Below are 17856 nucleotides of genomic sequence, written 5' to 3'. Positions count from 1 at the left end.
TGTGCAACATGAGCGTTTAGATCCTAAAATCTTTACAGCCTTTTACAATTATGTAGTTTTGTCGAACAGCCTTCTTTCAGCAATCTCCACGGAGTTGATAGTTCACCCATAGACTGTAAATATTACAGTATTAATGTATGTTGTAAGTAGTACAAATTTGTATTGTACGCCACACTGCAAAATAACCCTTAGATTTAAATGCACATAATAGTTATAAAATGTTCTTGCCCATCATTTTTAATAAAAAATATAAACCCCAATCTATAGTCATTGTTGGCGTTTTCATGTATGAAGCTATGGTATGAAGTAGTCTAATTCTTTTTCTTTTGAAGTTTTTAATAGCAGTCTAACGTCACTTCCGGGTCGCCAGAGTGACCACGCCCCCTTTCCGGCGAAAACAAACCCTGACAATGTGTCGGCGGTAGATTAGAAAACACTGGTAGCCGTGAGATTAAGCGCGATTGCGAAACTTTTTGTACTTCAAACTATTTAAAAACACATTTTAGTATCGGGTTTTCATTTACAAAGGACACAGGAGGGTAAAAGAAGAGCTCTGTGTGTTTGGACTGAAACTAGAGAGGATTAAAGTGGTAAATTGTGGGACCACTGTCATGTTCCTGCTTTAAAGCAGAAGAGAAGTGTGTTAACAGATTCTTCACACATTCATTCACTAATGTATTAACAATGTTTCAACTGTCACGTCACATAAACATGTTGGTGAAAATGTCTCTAAACGAAGAAACACTACATCAAATCCTCTTATTAATAAATAAATGTCAAAATAAAAAGTTCTCCAGCTCGATATAACACCTCGTCTCGCCCCACTCATCATTATTTACACTCACGTATGAATACAAAATGTTTTAATATCATCCAGGTGACTTTACATGTGTTATTCTTTTCTAAATCAGCTGATAACTCAGAGTTTATGTCCCCTTTTCTCTAAAATAAACGTCTGTAACCAATCCATACAGCTATGAACACTGTTAGAAACTATTACAAATACATATTATTTAAAAATAAAGATCCCTCTCAGGTAACACGGTTAATAATTACTCATCAGGTGTTTAAAGTCAGTTTCCTCTGATGATTCGTTTGAGCAGTTTGACGGAGAGAGATTGAACAGACACTCACGTACATGGTTAATTTTATATCGTTATGATGCCAATCTCTGTTCAGAAATGTCATATTTTAAATGTTTACATCACTGGTCATCAGATTTAGGCTCATACTTGCAGTTTTAAATTACGGTTTTCATTTTTTAAGACTTTAAATCGGTAAAGACATTCATTCAGATGGAATGATTTCACCCAGAAAGGGGCGGGGCCGGCATCGTTTGGGCAAAGTACCCGGATGGGTTGCGCTCATGAATAACTGAAGACGCATTTTACCCTTTACCAACCTTCATCAAAAATCGAGCACTGATTACCTTTAAAATAGAAAAATGTTGACATTATGCAGATGTTCAACTACAAGTTGTTCAGGTCCCGTTTTAAAAACACACATACAAATCTTTTGAAGTCCATAAGTTAAAACCATAAAAATAAATGAATCATGTTTTGTTTATTTAAATATCACACGTGGCAATTTTTGTATTTGTTCGTTTAAGGAGAATGAGCTTGCTCAATTTGAAAACAATTTTTGTAAGATCGTCTCTACTTAAATGCGTTCAGTAGATTTGCTCTGAACAACCCACTAAAGAGGAGACTCTGCTTTTACCTGGCTCCCAACTATAACCATGAGTACCATGAACATTTGATTTATAGAGCTAATTGTGGAATTATCCGTGGGGGTATGTTCAGTTCAAAGGCACAATCTTACCACAATGTGTCATTTCAATCTTTTTATTGACAAACATGTAAATATAATACAGAGAAGAAAAAAAAACAGATTAAGACAAGATTTAAAAACTCCAGATATACAATAAAATGAAAAAAGTGATTGTGATTGTTAAAAATTGATACAACGTAGAACCTTAAAAGATCACCACTCCAGTTTAGAAACCAGTCCTCACACCTTCATCCTGCTCATCATCTGTGGAGAAAAAAAAAAGAATAAACATAAGATCTCAGAAATAGTAAGAAGAAAACCAATTACTAAAACCTTTAATTAAAGCTGAAACCAAGTGCTGCCAGTGTGTAGTGTTGGTATATACAGAGACATGTGGACACCCTTTACGTGGTAATAAGAAATGAACACACCATTAGTAGTTATGACATAAAGTTGTGACCGGTAAAGCAGCCAGTGGAAAGACGCAATAACCCAAAAGCTAAATTTAAAATAAATGTACTGAATAATATTGACCTTTTAAGACTTCCCGTAAAATTTTCTTCATTTATAGTCACATGCTTCTGGAAAAAAAACAGCGTCCAAATTCAGCAGTTACTGAGATGTCATGAAGCAACATCTTTCAAGCACTTCCTCTTTCCTATTGTGCAGTATTTCTACTTTATCTAACTTAGTTCAATGGTGAATGTTAATTGTTGAACTAAGTGTGTATTTCTGTTAAAATAACATTTTTGAGATTATGACAAGGCTCAGCTGTATAGTATACTGTAGTTGTCTTCAGTGAAGGCACAAACACACATAAAGCCACATTTTCACACAAAAAGTTGGCTATTATCATATCTTACATGGTGAAAAACCACATGAAAGACAGGCTCTCCTTTCTCTTTAACATTTTAAATCTGTAATAGGGTGACATGTAAGTGAACTACATAATCTCCATAATCTGCTGCTGTTAGGTTATCAGTTGACAGAGATTCTCCATCAGACCTGCTGCCACTACACAACAAGGAGTATGGTTACATGTGCATAGACGTGCTGAAGGAGAAAACTCCACAGCCGACCTTAAACATGATTATTTGTGTCTTTTAATTTCCTGAATGGATTTTTCTGTGTGTGTCTCGTACCTTGCGAGCACTTGAAGTCAGCCCAGGGGACTTTGCAGTGGAGCTGGTTGCTCGTGGAGACTTTCTCTGTCCTTTGGTTGCCACCTGGGGTGACTTGAAGCTGCCTAGTCTGCCGGCCCCTCCGACCCTAGCGCGAGGATTTCCTGATGGTTTGTTCTCCTGGCCCTTACGAGAGGATGTTTGAGCAGGAGACTTTTTAGAACTTTTGCCTGGAGATTTTCGAGTGGAGCCACGCAGTTTGTTCAGCCCTTTCTTCAGGTAGCTGCTGTTTTTAGGGGTGTTTTCGATAGAGAACATCATAGACTCTCTCCGGTCAGCCTGTAGAAGTGTTAGAAAAACAAAAAAGAACACATACTGTAAAGGGTTACATGACAAAATGAAGATAACTATTTTGACTCTGACTCCTTTTTTATTTCACTTACGGGACTTAGAGCAGGGCGAAGCTGAGAGCTGGACGACCCATTGATCACGTTCTTGTTTTTGGGAGTTAGAGGACGAGGGAAGCAGCTGGCCTTCACCTTTTTCTGTGAGAAGAAGACAGGGAAAGACATTTCACATTTCAGGAAAGAAAGGCAAACAGTATGAGAAATAAACATGTCAATGTATCTTCCCCCCCCCCCAAAAAAAACAACAACCTTAAAACCATTTTACAACATTTGTCCAATGACTGGAAAACGAGCATGCTCTCATTTATGCTCTGATCTTTAGAGAATTACAGAGACAGGCAAAGATATTATGACAAAGATACACTGTACAGTAACAATAGGTTTTGTTAAACAGTAAGTCTTGAGGACTAAAGTTCAAACATTTGAAGGAAAAGTGTAAAGATTAAAGGCTTTATATGCGATTTTTTGATCCAGCAGATGTCACCCTTGAGCACCAGCATGAAACCAAAACAACTTGCGCTGCATTGTTGTGTTAGCATGCTAATGCTAGCGATCTTTATTATGCTTGTATCCTCACATTGCATGTAAATTTACCTGAAATGAGCGTGATCTAGAAATGCTTACGTGACATTCAATTAAGCAGTGAGTACAGTATGTTATTGTTCTTTTCTCTAGTCCCTCAATTAAACAACTTTTATACACGAGGGGATGAGTCAGCCGGCCATCCTGGCGATGTAAACAAACTGAAGATAGGACTCGGAAAACTCGGAAAGCATCACAGACAGTGGGACTCGGGTGTTACACCCATTGTAGACAGTCATGACTCAGAGTTATTTTCAGAGGATATACTTGATTTATATTACATTTAAGTGTGAAAAATATATAAAGCCTTTAAATACAAAAATACATTGTTAAAAGCTAATATAGAAGTTAATAGGAGATATACTGTATTCACTGTGGCTCAGACAATAAGTAACACAGAATGTATCATGTGTCCCTATACATGCTAATGCAAACCAACCTCTGGTGACATCTGATGAACAGACAGAGTAGATGCAGACCGCTTCGAGCCATTCGGGCTTCTCAGCTGAGAGGAGCTGACAGTTCTAGATGGCAGCTGTCCTGGCATCAGAGACAGACGGTGTGAGCGAGTATTGGCTGCTGCTGCCGAGTGTCCCAACATGATCGAGTGTCGATGGGAGGTGAGAGAGTCTTGCAGCTGGCCAGGCATCATGGACGCCCGACGGATTGTGTCAGACGGGTCGCCCATACGGAGTTCTTCGTCTGTGAAGCGGTAAGGACCGACATTGCCCGCCTAGAGGAACAGACAAGGAGGAAACTCATTACACCAACAGGAAAATAATAATAAGAAAAAAATCTGAATAATTTAAAACTCAAAACATATTTTAAACTGCTTTTAAATGTTTTACAACAGGCAACATTTCGTGAGTGAGACACTGAAGCCCAAATAGCGACTGATGGTTGGGCCAGCACCTTTCTACTAGTGGTATATTTAAGTGTGTGTTCATTGTTAATAACAGGAAAGTAAATTTATCAAACTGCTCCTCCTCCATAGCTCCTTTGTCCCAAGGCGTCCCCCAGGGTTCGGTACTTGGTCCCCTCCTGTTCATCATATACTTATATACTGACAAACTGCCTCAATGAAATAAAAACATGGATGCACACCAACTTCCTCTCTCAACTATGCAAAATCGGACATAATAATCATCGGCCCCAAATCCCTCACCAATTCCATTCACAACAGACAACTCCACTCTCTCCCCCTCCCCTCATATCCGCAATCTTGGAGTCATCTTTGACAGCCAGCTCTCCTTTGATCACCACATCACCCAGCTCACAAGAACCGCCTTCTTTCACCTCAAAAACATAGCTCGCCTCCGTCCACTACTCTCATTTTCTGCTGCTGAAACACTAAGCCATGCATTCATCACATCCAGACTCGACTATTGCAATAGCATCCTTTTCGGCACATCATCCAAAGTCCTTAATAAACTTCAATACATCCAAAACTCTGCTGCACGCCCTTTTCACCCACACCTGAACATGCGAACACATCACCCCTGTAACGCAAAATCTCCACTGACTCCATGTCCCTTACCGTATCCAATTCAAAATCCTTCTCCTCACACATAAAGCCCTTAACCACCAGGCCCCCTCCTACCTCACGGCTCTCCTTCACCCTCACACTCCTGCACGCAGCCGCTGTTCTTCAAAAGCCAACCTGCTATCTCCCCCTCTTAGAACCAAGCACCAAACCTGGGTGGACAGAGCCTTCTCCATAGCTGCCCCCTCCCTCTGGAACTCATTCCCTACACACATTCAACACTGCACCGACCCTCCTACTTTCAAATCACTTAGCAAAACTCACCTCTTTAAACAAGCTTTTAATGTATGATTGTGATGTATTTTCTGTAGTTTTACCTTTATTGTTGTTATCTTTATGATTTGTGTGTAATGTTGCAATGTGTTAGTCTGTCCTTACTGTGCTGTTCTTTCTGTTTTTTAACAATTGTACAGTGTCTTTGAGTTTTGAAAAGTGCTTATAAATAAAATGTATTAATTATTATTATTACCTGTCTGGGGGTATTTGTCCTACCAAACCCATTTGGGGATGGTGCACAAAAGTTAATCCTCAGATATCCGTCTTTAAGAGTGGTCATTATGTATTAATATGTATTTGTCTGGAGCTATAGCCATCCCCATGTATTAAAAGTTTCAAATTTAGTATCATTCTGACTGCCAATTAAGAAAATATGTGTAAATACAACTTTATGCCTGCAGTGTGTGTTTGTTTAAGCTTCTCCTCCACTTACATCAAACTCCAGAGGGTAGCTGCTCTTTAGATGAGGGAGGCAGGCTTTGTTCCTTGCCTGAAGCTCAGCGAGCCTCATCCAATCATCAGGTCCACCATCTGGTTCGTTCTCTGCCCCCACACAGAATGTGCCTGTTGCTGAAGACAGTCAAATAAAAATAAAATAAGCATGAAGTTAAACACAGACCCTTTGAAATATAATAAGTTGCTGACACTGTATAGACAAATTTCCCATTGGGACAATAAAGTTAATCTTATAACCTATCTGGGATCCTTTACAATACATACACTTTTAGATAGGGCCCCCTTGAAAAGTCAGCATTCAAGAACTGAATCTCAGTGGAATTGCTGAGCTTTTCTCTGCACCAATAAAATATTTAAATGCACATGCTGTTGACAGTTCCAGTTTTCCAGTTCCTTTTTTTTATTAAGAAAAAGATAGTGGAAATAGAGGGCAGTGCAGCACGTTTGCTGCTCTAGTGTTGAATGCAGGAATATTCCATGGGCCAATAATACATTTTTCTCAAAAGAAGAAAAATCCTGATATCTGCCTTTTATGGTTTTCAGGTGTACTTGTAGACCAACGAATTGAAGGAGAAAATATTCAGCTGACTGATAAATAGTAAAAAAAAAAAAAAATTGTCAGTTGCAGCCCTGCTTCTATGTTACAAACCATACCGTGTGTGTCCACTTACGCTGTGAGTGAATTGTGCTCCTTCTGTACCCTGGAAGACCAATGAGCTGGTCGCTAGCTGCGCCGGTCATTTTGGCAGGAGTTTCAAACAGCTCTGTAGACACAGGTCGGGCAGAGTGGGCACCGGAGAGGTTTGGCTGGGAGCGTGCTGAAGCCAGACTGTAGAAAGTCTCATCACCGTCACCACTGCCGCCCGGAGTTTTCTACAGTTCAAGAGTTCAAACATTTGAATGATTTTTCAAACTACTGCCATGTAATGAGAAGAGAAGTGCTTGCAACAACCAGTAAAGTGTAACTTGTTTTAAACTAGAAAGATAATGTCCTTATCTATTACACCAAATATGAATGACAGGAAAGAAACAGCTTTGATATCCCAAATAAAGCACATTCAACACTGTGCATTTTTGTGAAATGGCAAAACATGCAATTAGAGTGCAAGTGAGTTTCCTCCACCTTTGTCAGGGTGATGTTAATAACCTGTGTGGTCCTGCGTCGTTTGACCGATGAAGTTGGGTTTTTACAGGACGAATCAAATTCCATTCTGTGTTCTGTACCAGTCCTATGGGACGAAAAATACAATACACTAGAATAAAATTCAAGATAACAGAATACGCAAGGAAGAAAGCAATTTAAAGCTTTAAAAGAACCCTCTTCTTCTACAGCCTCTGCTTTAAAATGTAATGTATGAAACACCAAGTCTGCCACAACAGTGGGACATACCTGTTGATCTGCTTGTTGTTTATTGGTGTGAAGTACAGGGTTTCTAGTGACTCAGCCTGCAGGCCTTGACGTTTGGATGCCAAGCGCTCCGAACTGCGAACAAGCGGTGTGCTTGATTCACCAGGTGCAGACAGTTTCCTGCAGAGGTCAGAAACAAGTGAAAGTATTAGATTACAATCACATTTTCCTACTTTGCAACTCACATTGAATTGTCAATGCTCTTGTCATTGTTTCCTTTACTTTTCTAAAGATTTATTTTGTTTGAGGAACAGGCGAAAACAGCCATATTTAGGAATGTCATTAAATCAATGGAACCTCCTTTGTTCGGTCGAGATGAATTTTAGTTATGTAGATTTATATCAAACTATTTCAATATCAAACAAAAGGATTACGTTGTGAATTTATAGAGAACTGGAAAAATAATTTTTTTAAAACTGTGGCAGACGGATTTAACGTCAGATTTGTCTTTACACACTGCCCTCAATATCCAAGGTTTCTTGATGACATGATTGTCACAGCCTTAAAGAAAGAGAAACATTAGATGTTTTTTACCTTGTGGTGTTCAGGGAGTCCTCCAGAGAGCTCTGGTCCAGGCTGTCAGAGCTCATGACCCTCCTCACTTCTGCTCTAGTATGAACACTTGAGTGTCCACTGGGAATCTCCAAGTAACAGGGCTCTGTTGCACTTCTTTCAGTTCCATGAATCTTATTTTGTGCTCGCAGGTTACGGTCAGCAAAGGCCAGCTAAATGTATAAAGATACAGAGATACACTTCAACATGAAATGCAAGTTTTCTGTTGCTGTTCTTGGACTTAAATGTAATTTGTCTTTACTAGTAACTACAAATTAAGTGTTCCAGTTGTGTGTTCATGCCCTCTATATTCAGTTATAATGTTTCTATAAACAATACTAACCTGTGCCTCCAAACTGGCCACTTTGCTACTCATTTTCTTCTCATTGTTTTGGACCTTCTCCAGATCCAGTTGAAGTATCTTGTTCTCCACGGTAACGGCTTTGACTTCCCGCTCTTTACCCTCCAAGGAGTTCTTGAGTTCGGCCACCTGATCTTGGCTTTCCTGCAGAAGCTGCTTCTTGCCATTGTAGAAACTCACTGCCTTCTCCATCTGTGGCATCATCAGCATAAAACACATTTTAGTATCAAGCAATGAGCACTCTTTCGAGATGGTCTGATAATGCAATCAAGTATGCAAAGGAAAAGTTCTTCCAATATCTAAATGATATGTTCAACAATACAAGTAGTGAAACTGAATTGTGTTTGTGGACACACTAACCTGTGCTTTGTAGTGTTCGACAGCCTCTGTTTTAGCCGAGAGCTGTTCCTGCAGGTCACGCCTTAGCATCTCAGCTTCATCAGCTTTTTCTCTCTCTTTCAATAATTTGTCTTTTTCCAATTTCAATAATTCCAGCTCCTTCTGTAGTGCAGATTCCAGTTTACGAGAAGCTAGGTTCTCCCTCTCCGTGGCTTCAAGTTGTGTCTCAAGAACTTTCCGGCCCATTTCAGCCTGGAGTATCCGGGACATGAGTGCTTCTTTTTCCTGAACAAGAGCCTCTTTTTCCTTTACAGTTTCAACCTGTAGCTCCTGTGCAGCGTTGGTCTCTGTTTTTACTGAGACAAGCTGTTTCTGGAGGACTTCTATTTGCCGAGAAGCTTCCTGTTGAGTTTCGTGTAACATCTGTTCTTTGGCCAGAAGTTTTTGAGTAATCGTTTCCAAGTCCCCTTTTAGATCCTGGATCTCGTGTTGCAGAAAATCTGTCTGTCTGGAGCTCTCCCCTTTAATCTCAGCCATCCGTTTGTCATTGGCTTCAGATTCCTCTTTTGTTTTTTGAACCAAGTTAGCTTGGGCAGCAACCTCTTCCCTGAGAGTGACCAGATTTTGGTCTTTATCCGATAGAAGCGTGTTGGCAGCAGACAGCTCTGTCTCGAGGATCTGAAGCTTCTCCTCAGCCCTGAGAAGAAGGCTCTCTTTCTCACTCTGTGATTCTCTTAGTTTGTGAATCTCTTCTTCACGTGAATTCATCTGTTCCTGCAGAATCTCCACTTGTTTGACTTTCTCCTGCAGACCTTGGAGGGCCTCCTTCTGTTGAGTATTTTCAAGTTGTTGTCGAGCCAACCGATCTTCCTTGGATCGTATATCCTCGTTGGTCTTCGTCAATGAGGAGCCAAGAGTCTCCAGCTGCGTCTTTAAAGTTAAGATCTCTTGGTGTGACAAATCTGACTGTTCTGAACTCTCAGTCTTCAGCTGCATCATCTGTTGCTCCTTAGATTGTACCTCCTCTTTTATCTTCCTAGCCTTTTCTTCAGAAGCCAAGAGAAGTTCCTTGTGACGAGCAATCTCTTCTTCCTTTTTGGAAAGCACAGTTAGCTGAGTCTCCACCTGCTCCTCAGCCTTTGAGAGAGACTCACCCATATCAGCTAGTTGGTTTTTAAGACATTCCATCTCTTGCTTTAGCATGTCTGAATGTTTAGAGCCCTCTTGTTTTACTGTAGTCAGTTGTTCATCTTTAGTCCGGATCTGCTCACTCAGTCCTCGTATCTCCTCTTCACAGGTTTTCACCATGTTTTGAAATTTACAACTTGCATCTGAAATCTCCATTTCTTTCTGAGTCAGCAGGTGTTCTTTGGCATGCAGCTGCTCCATTGAAGTTTTCAGAGATTCAGTCAAACTTTGAACTTGGACCTGGAGAGTTTGTATTTCATCCTGTAGTTCCTGAGACTCCTTGCAACTTTGTGTCTTTAGGATCTCTACCTCAGCCTTTTTAGTTTGCATTTCCTCCCTTAGCTGATTAACCTCCCCCTCAAGGAGGGAAATGTGCTTTCTGAGTGCTTCAATCTGCAAAGTGCTCTCCTGTTCCTGCTTGGCCATCATGTCTTCTTTGGCTTGAACCTGGTCCTTGGCTAGCTCAAGAGTAGTGGTCACAGTTTTTATTTGTTGACTCAGATTTTCAATCTCCTGCTGTAGCCCTTCAGAGTGTGACGAGGACTCAGTCTTCAGCAGAATTCGCTGTTCCTCCTTAGCAAGAATCTCCGCATTTAGCCTCTTCACCTCATCTTGAGATGCCACCATCTGCGTCTGAAGCGCCTCCATTGCTTGGGTGCTCCGTAGTTGTTGTTCAGCAAACAGATTTTCCTTGGATTGCAAGTTTCCCTCAGCTTCCCCTAGAGTGGAACAAAGATTTTCAACCTGTTTCTTTAAATCTTGGATCCCTTGATTTAGTATCTCATTCTGCTCTGAGCTCTCAGTCTCCAGCAGTGTCATCTGTTCCTCTTTCGCTTGGATCTCCAGTTTCATTTTCCTCACCTCTTCTTCAGAAGCTGACAGACGCTGCATCTGATGAGCATTCTCTTCTTCCTGTTTGGAAAGCACAGCTACCTGGGTGTGAACCTGCTCCTCTGCCTTTGTGAAAGACTCGCCCATATCGGCAAGTTGTTTTGAGAGACATTTGATCTCTTCTTGTAGCTTGTCAGATTGTTTGGCGCCCTCTTGTTTTAAGGTGGTCAGCTGGTCATCTTTAGTCTGGATCTGCTCCCTAAGCCCTCTTATGTCCTCTTCACATGTTTTCATCATGTTCTGAAATGTATCCTTTTCCTGAGAAATCTCTGTCTCTTTCTGAGACAACAGGTCTCCTTTAGCCTGTAACTGCTCCATTGTAGTTTTCTGAGATTCATTCAAACTTTGAACTTGGTCCCTGAGAGTTTGTATTACATTCTGTAGCCCTTCTGAGTGTGACGAGGACTCAGTTTTCAGCAGAATTCGCTGTTCCTCCTTAGCAAGAATCTCCAAATTTAGCCTCTTCACCTCATCTTGAGATGCCACCATCTGCGTCTGAAGCGCCTCCATTGCTTGGGTGCTCTGTAGTTGTTGTTCGGCAAACAGATTTTCCTTGGATTGCAAGTTTCCCTCAGCTTCCCCTAGAGTGGAACAAAGATTTTCAACCTGTTTCTTTAAATCTTGCATCCCTTGATTTAGTTGCTCCTTCTGCTCTGAGCTCTCAGTCTCCAGCAGTGTCATCTGTTCCTCTTTCGCTTGGATCTCCAGTTTCATTTTCCTCACCTCTTCTTCAGAAGCTGACAGATGCTGCATCTGATGAGCATTCTCTTCTTCCTGTTTGGAAAGCACAGCTACCTGGGTGTGAACCTGCTCCTCGGCCTTTGTGAGAGACTCGCCCATATCGGCAAGTTGTTTTGAGAGACATTTGATCTCTTCTTGTAGCTTGTCAGATTGTTTGGAGCCCTCTTGTTTTAAGGTGGCCAGCTGGTCATCTTTAGTCTGGATCTGCTCCCTAAGCCCTCTTATGTCCTCTTCACAGGTTTTCATCATGTTCTGAAATGTATCCTTTTCCTGAGAAATCTCTGTCTCTTTCTGAGACAACAGGTCTCCTTTAGCCTGTAAGTGCTCCATTGTAGTTTTCTGAGATTCATTCAAACTTTGAACTTGGTCCCTGAGAGTTTGTATTACATCCTGTAGCCCTTCTGAGTGTGACGAGGACTCTGTCTGTTGCAGAATTAACTTCTTCTCCTTCACATGAATGTCTGCCGTTAGCCTCTTCACCTCATCTTGAGATGCTTTCATCTGCATCTGGAGTGTCTCAATATCCTGGGTGCGCTGCAGTTGCTGTTCAGCAAACAGATTTTCCTTTGATTGCAAATTCTCCTCGGCTTTTGCTAGCGATGAACTAAGAGTCTCGAATTCTTTTTTCAAATCTTGGATCTCTTGATGTAGTTCTTCTGACTGTTCGGAACTTTGTTTTTTCAACGTGTTCATCTGTTCCTCTTTAGTCCTGATCTCCTCCTTCATGTTCTCTATCCTCTCTTCTGAAGCAGACAATTGTTGCTTCAGGAGCTCTGCCTGATGTGCACTTTCCTCCTCCTGCTTATTTAGCAAAACCTCCTGAGCCTGAACTTGTCCCTCAGCCTTTCTGAAAGACTCATTCAGACTTTCTAGCTGGCCTTTTAGACCTATTATCTCTTGCTCCAGCAATTCAGACTGCCGAGAGCTGTCATTCCTCAGAACAACAAGCTGATCATTCTTTACCTGAATCTCTTGGGTTAACCTCTGAACCTCCTCTTCACAGGTGATGATCTGTTTTTGGAGTCCCTCTCTTTGTTGGATATTTTCTTCTTGGGTTTTAGTCAGGAGGTTTTGCTTTAGTTGGATTTCCTGCTCAGCCAGTTTGAGAGTTGAGCTGAGTTCTTCCATTTTGGCTGTCAAAGTCTGTATCTTATTATTAAGGATTTCTTGCTCAGAAGACTTTTCCAAAAGTAATTCAGCAAGCTTTTCCTCTTTGGCTTGAATTTCATTTTTAGATGTTTTGGTTTCATCTGTAAGAATGTCAATTTCTTCCCTAAGACCAGTAATATGTTGCTCTTTATCAGCCAGGAGAGAACTTGCAGCAGATAACTTTGTCTCAAGATCTTTAACTCGTTCTTCAGTCTGTTGGAGAAGGTCTTCCTTCTCTTTCTTAATTTCCTTTAGTTTTTCAACATCTTGTTCACAAGCAGTTATTTGCGTCTGCAGTCTTGAAATCTGTTCAATGTTCTGCTGCTCAGCTTGCTGCAGCTGAAGCTTGAGATCCTGGATCTCTTCCTGGAGGACGGCTCTCTGCTCTGTGATCTGCTTTTGCAAACGATCAAGAATTTCATCTTTTGCTTCAAGCATTTCTTCTGTTTTGGCCTTCTGCTGCTTAAGGAGATCCTTCTGTTGAGAAATTTCTTGCTGATACTCTGAAAGCTGTTGTGCTTTGGCATGAACGTCCTCCTCAGCCTTTTTCAGGGAGTCAACTGTGCTCTCCAACTCACTCCTCAAACTGTTTATTTCAGTCTCAAACTTTTCTCTCTGAGTGTTAAAGAAACACAAAAGGCCATTAGGAACCATTAAATCCAGAATATATATATATATATATATATATATATATATTTTTTATTTTTTTTTAAATCAAGAAATGCTTGAACTCTAAAATTATTGTGAAATAAGTTTTCATAATTAAATCATCAGCTTTACATAGGATTGCGGACTTTACCTCGATCACTGGTCCCATGTTCTCTCCTACTTCTTCCTGGGTGGCCCTGCTTATTTCATCCTCCAAACAGGAAATCTTTCCATGGAGGATCTGGATCTGTTCTGTCAGAAGCTCCTGAATAAGGAGAATGATAGTACATTAAATACACTTGATGCAGAATGAACACAAAGCTCATAAATGCAACTGCAGGTAGTTCTTGAGGCTGCAATCTTAACTGTGGTCTTTGTAATTGATTTGCAAAGACCACAAACAGGTGCCAACACATTTTCTGATGTGAGGATATATCTATTTATAGATGTGAGGTATATCTATTATACCTTTTGAGCCGTAACTTCGTTGAGTTCAGACTCAAGGTGGATTTCTTTGCTTCGCCATTCCTCCTGAGTAGACGCTTGGGATTCTGACAGCCTGCCAACTTCTGCCTCATAGACAGCCAACTGTGAACACACTGCTCTCATCTGTGTGGAAAAAAAAAAAAGAAAGCCTCTCTCAAGATTATGTAAAAACAGTGTATTTGTATGACCTAGTTTCAGAAAAGCTTGCTGATAAAAAATGTTGTTTGTGTGTCATGGCATTACCTGGGAAGAGAGCACACCATTTTCCTCTGTCAGCTCATCCACTTTCCGCTCCATAAGAGAGGAGGTACTCTTGAAGTCTTTGTTTTGCTTCATCATCTCATTAAGACGCATCTGTAACCTAAGACAGGAAAAAGAACAGCAAAACAATTTTTGAATCACGTTGACTTAAAATTCCTCAAAGTTATGGTATGAAATTGTGTTATTTTCTCAAAAAGTTAAATTAATTAAATCAATAGCCATACATCCTATTTGTATACAGCCCATCTCACTTATAGCTCAATTAACAACAGAACAGTGTATTTTCTGAGCCATAAAAAAGTAGCATGTGGACGTCTAGCAGTAGAAGTAAATATAATTCTCAAACTAAAAATGAAGGGATCTCTTTGGAAGGAAATTGATTTAATATGTTTGCCATGCCTCAATAAATAGGCCTAACTTAAGAGTATAGAAAATGTTCTAACTCCCCACCCCTGTTACTGGGTACTTACGTGTTGTTCCTGTCCTCAAACTCATTGATTTTATCCCTGATAGCTTGCTCCTGGTCACCTTGCTCTCCTTTGAGCTTATCCAGGCGGTACTGCAGCTGGTTAATCTGTGACTCTGAAAGAAATCAAGTGTGAGGCAAAGTTAATTCAAAGAAACACTTTTAAAACTGTCTAAACGTTCCGTAGCTCTTGGTAGTATACCCAATATGTTTTTCTGACTTGTAAAAGAAACCACAAAACTTAGGCACCAAAAGTTTCCCCCATTACTAAAGAGGATTTCATATAAACACAACCACTAAAATGTTCTACCTCTCTGTGAGATGAGTGCAAGCTTGCTGGCCAGCTCCCTCTCCAAGCCATCCCTGTAGTCTCTCTCTTTGATCATCTGTCTTTGCACCTTCCTCAACTGAAACTTAGGTGTGTTCATGATATCCTGCAGAGGAGACTTGCTGTTGGGAAAAGATAAAGACATCCTTTAGACGTACATACATATACAGTATTGTTGAATAACTTGCATGGAGTGTATGTACGGTACTAGACAAAGTCATATAGTATATCAATGATATAAATCCTATAAGGATAGCCATTACAAAGACTACAATCACATGTGTTTTCTATCATATATTATATCAGGCTGAAGGTCTTTTAAAGGAAACACATTTAGCTAATCATGCTGAAACAATCCCACAGATAAAAAAAATATATATTATTGAATGTCCAAGTGACTTATCATGGATCACTAGCTACATTTTATTTTTAAGACTTTTGGTCATTAAAACAATAAGCTGACCTGAATTGTTGAAATGTGTATCTACATTGGTACCTGACTGAAGAAGAAGCCACAGTTTGCATGTCCACAAATGTGATTTTCTGTTTGCGGAAGAACATGGGGGACTCGTCATCTGACAGAGATGACACACTGGAGGTACAGGTAGACACGCTGGAGGTGGTTGCCGACTGCTCAAATACTTCACGGGACACGGGTAAATCTGAAATTCATAGAGACACACTCTTAGACTCAACAACTAAACCTCATTACACGGAGTTGAATTCCTTGAGACACCACAGACTGTTACTTTGGCATATTATGAGTGGAAGGAACATTTTTTTTTTTTAAATGTGTGACTTACATCTCCTTGCTAAATAGGCATCAAGTCCATTGCTCAGATTAACACAGCCGTCGCTCTCCATCACAAAGGAAGTAGTTAGGTTTGCTATCTCTCGCTTTCAAATAAGCATACACATACGTTAGTACAGAATGAAATGGTAAAATGGTAGCACAAGTCACGACATGATAAATAGAATTTGACGTGTGCACCAATAGAAGGTATAAAAATACACAGATCCCAGCTTACCTCCACATCACAGTCAAGCATGTTCACAGTACAGCGGTCATTCATGATGTCATGGTACACCAGCAACAAAAGCACCTGGTGGCAGCACAAAAAAAAGAATGGGTCCTTGTTTTTTTTTTTTAAAACATTATTTTAAAATTTGTTATATACCTTTGCAATTTCAATTGTAAGGTTGACTCCATCTCTTATGCTGTCCCAAGACAATGAAGTGCCTTTGGTTCCACTAAATCTGCAATCCCCTTAAAACAGAAAACATATTTTAAGAACATTACTGTGAGTCTCTGCTCTGTTCAACATCTGCCTAGAAGAACAACTTTACATAAAAGGAAAAAGTGAGATTCATGTTGTATTTTTTTTTTTTTTTTTTTTTTTACACCCTTGCATTATTATCTGGCATCTTTACAGCCACAACAGACCACACCCAACAAGTCATGTGAGGTGTGGTAAAGGTGCAACAGATTTGAAAATCAAAGGAAACAGTTCCTTCCAGCAATCACACAATTCAGTTTGCAGTCAGCACAGTTGTAAGTCTGGAGCCAGAGAACCCAATCTTTTCAAAAAAAGACTGAAAGTAACATGATGAAAAGATCCAGAACTGTGTGATCTTCAAATATATGTAAAAAGTTCAGACTTATGGCCATTATTATATTAATCATTAAGTCCATCTAACCTCCCACAATCACAATAAAAATATGTATAAAGATGTTTTAAAGGGCCAGGAAACTTACTTTCAATAAAGTCTGCAATGAGTCGGAAGTTATCATCGATACAACTGCTGAAACTGGTGCCAGATTCCTTTTTCCTGAGATAATGTCAAGATGAAACAAGAATAAACAGAGGTTCACAACAAGATTAGTATCTTTAAACATCGAAGAATCATCGCCATTATGGTGAGCGAGTGTAGAAAAGAGTCATTGACCTTCACTTGTTTACACAGGCCACATATGAAAACACATTGCTCCTACTTACAGCATAAAGATGATTTTCAATAAGATAGTCCCATCTTGTAAGTCGTCAATGGTTAACTCTCGATCTGACAGTTTTATGTTGTTAACCTGAGAATAAAAATTGTGTGTGAAAAGATGGCTAAAAAGGTCCGGGTATCTACTCAGCCTTGTTTTCAAATTTGTACAATATATATATATATATATACATATATATATATATATATATATATATATATAAAATCAACTTACCCAACCGAGAAGAGCCTTTATGCCCAAATTAATCGTCATTTTGGCTTTATCTCCAAAGGATTTCAACCTGGAAGCAGAAAAAAAACAAGTCTGGAAAAAAATTGAGCTAATATTAAGAGGCCAACGTTGTCAGCACACCTTTTTCCACAAATAACAGGAATAAGTGAGTTATTAAAGTTTAACATAACCCTCCCTAATCCAACTCATCTGTAAGTAACACGTTTATGTATTTGATGACGCAGTAACTGTGTATACACTTTAACTGTAGCCTACATTAACTTAGCGAGCACTAACTTATTCGTAGACATAAGTAAGACAAAAGACGCTTCTAGGCACTGACTCACCTTTAAATCTTTAAAAACTTAGTCCAGTTTTACTATGTCGTCTAAAACAGTTCTTGGAAGAGAAAAACAGCCTCTTCGACAGCTTATATCAAGCGTCTGCTACGAAAGAAACAGTCCCATGAGATGCCACGCAAAATTCAAAAAGGTATATGAAGACTGAACCAGCCAATCCGTTTGCACATGTCGACGCATCTCAAAAAGGGCGAAGATGATTCGTTTAAAAACCGGAAGTGAATTACTTCCCACAACGGGTGCGCTCGATTTTGTTTATCTACGAAGAGGTTCAAAGATTTTGAATTAAAATTGAATCTACGA

General features: G+C 39.9%; 1 protein-coding gene across 1 annotated transcript; it reads right to left on the bottom strand.

Moving 5' to 3' along the window:
• Nucleotides 1-1544: 1544 nt before the first annotated feature.
• Nucleotides 1545-17653, bottom strand: numa1 (nuclear mitotic apparatus protein 1). Its single transcript, XM_061046365.1, has 24 exons — nt 17542-17653; nt 17198-17264; nt 16971-17056; nt 16730-16803; nt 16152-16240; nt 16002-16076; nt 15777-15870; nt 15470-15635; nt 14956-15095; nt 14650-14761; nt 14162-14279; nt 13901-14041; nt 13584-13697; nt 8837-13399; nt 8459-8668; nt 8098-8288; nt 7546-7683; nt 7279-7384; nt 6827-7028; nt 6133-6269; nt 4320-4613; nt 3335-3436; nt 2913-3230; nt 1545-2034 (listed from the first exon to the last, which is right to left on the bottom strand). The coding sequence occupies exons 2-24, from the start codon at nt 17234-17236 to the stop codon at nt 2011-2013; spliced, it is 7533 nt and encodes a 2510-aa protein (XP_060902348.1). The 5' UTR covers nt 17237-17264; nt 17542-17653; the 3' UTR covers nt 1545-2010.
• Between the last annotated feature and the right edge of the window lie 203 nt (nt 17654-17856).

Source organism: Labrus mixtus, chromosome 9 (genome assembly GCF_963584025.1).
Source record: "Labrus mixtus chromosome 9, fLabMix1.1, whole genome shotgun sequence".
Lineage (NCBI taxonomy): Eukaryota > Metazoa > Chordata > Actinopteri > Labriformes > Labridae > Labrus > Labrus mixtus.
Note: the sequence above shows the minus strand (reverse complement) of the source record. Positions and strands in the feature narration are given on the sequence as shown.

What these genes read in the sequence shown, in the direction of transcription:
- numa1 (XM_061046365.1), bottom strand. Translation starts at nt 17,236, where the DNA reads ATGACGATTAATTTGGGCATAAAGGCTCTTCTCGGTTGG. An exon ending in TTAACATCACCCTGACAAAG is followed by an intron (nt 7,029 to 7,278) that starts GTGGAGGAAACT and finishes CTTGAACTGTAG; the next exon opens with AAAACTCCGGGCGGCAGTGG. An exon ending in TTCATCAGATGTCACCAGAG is followed by an intron (nt 3,437 to 4,319) that starts GTTGGTTTGCAT and finishes TTCTTCTCACAG; the next exon opens with AAAAAGGTGAAGGCCAGCTG.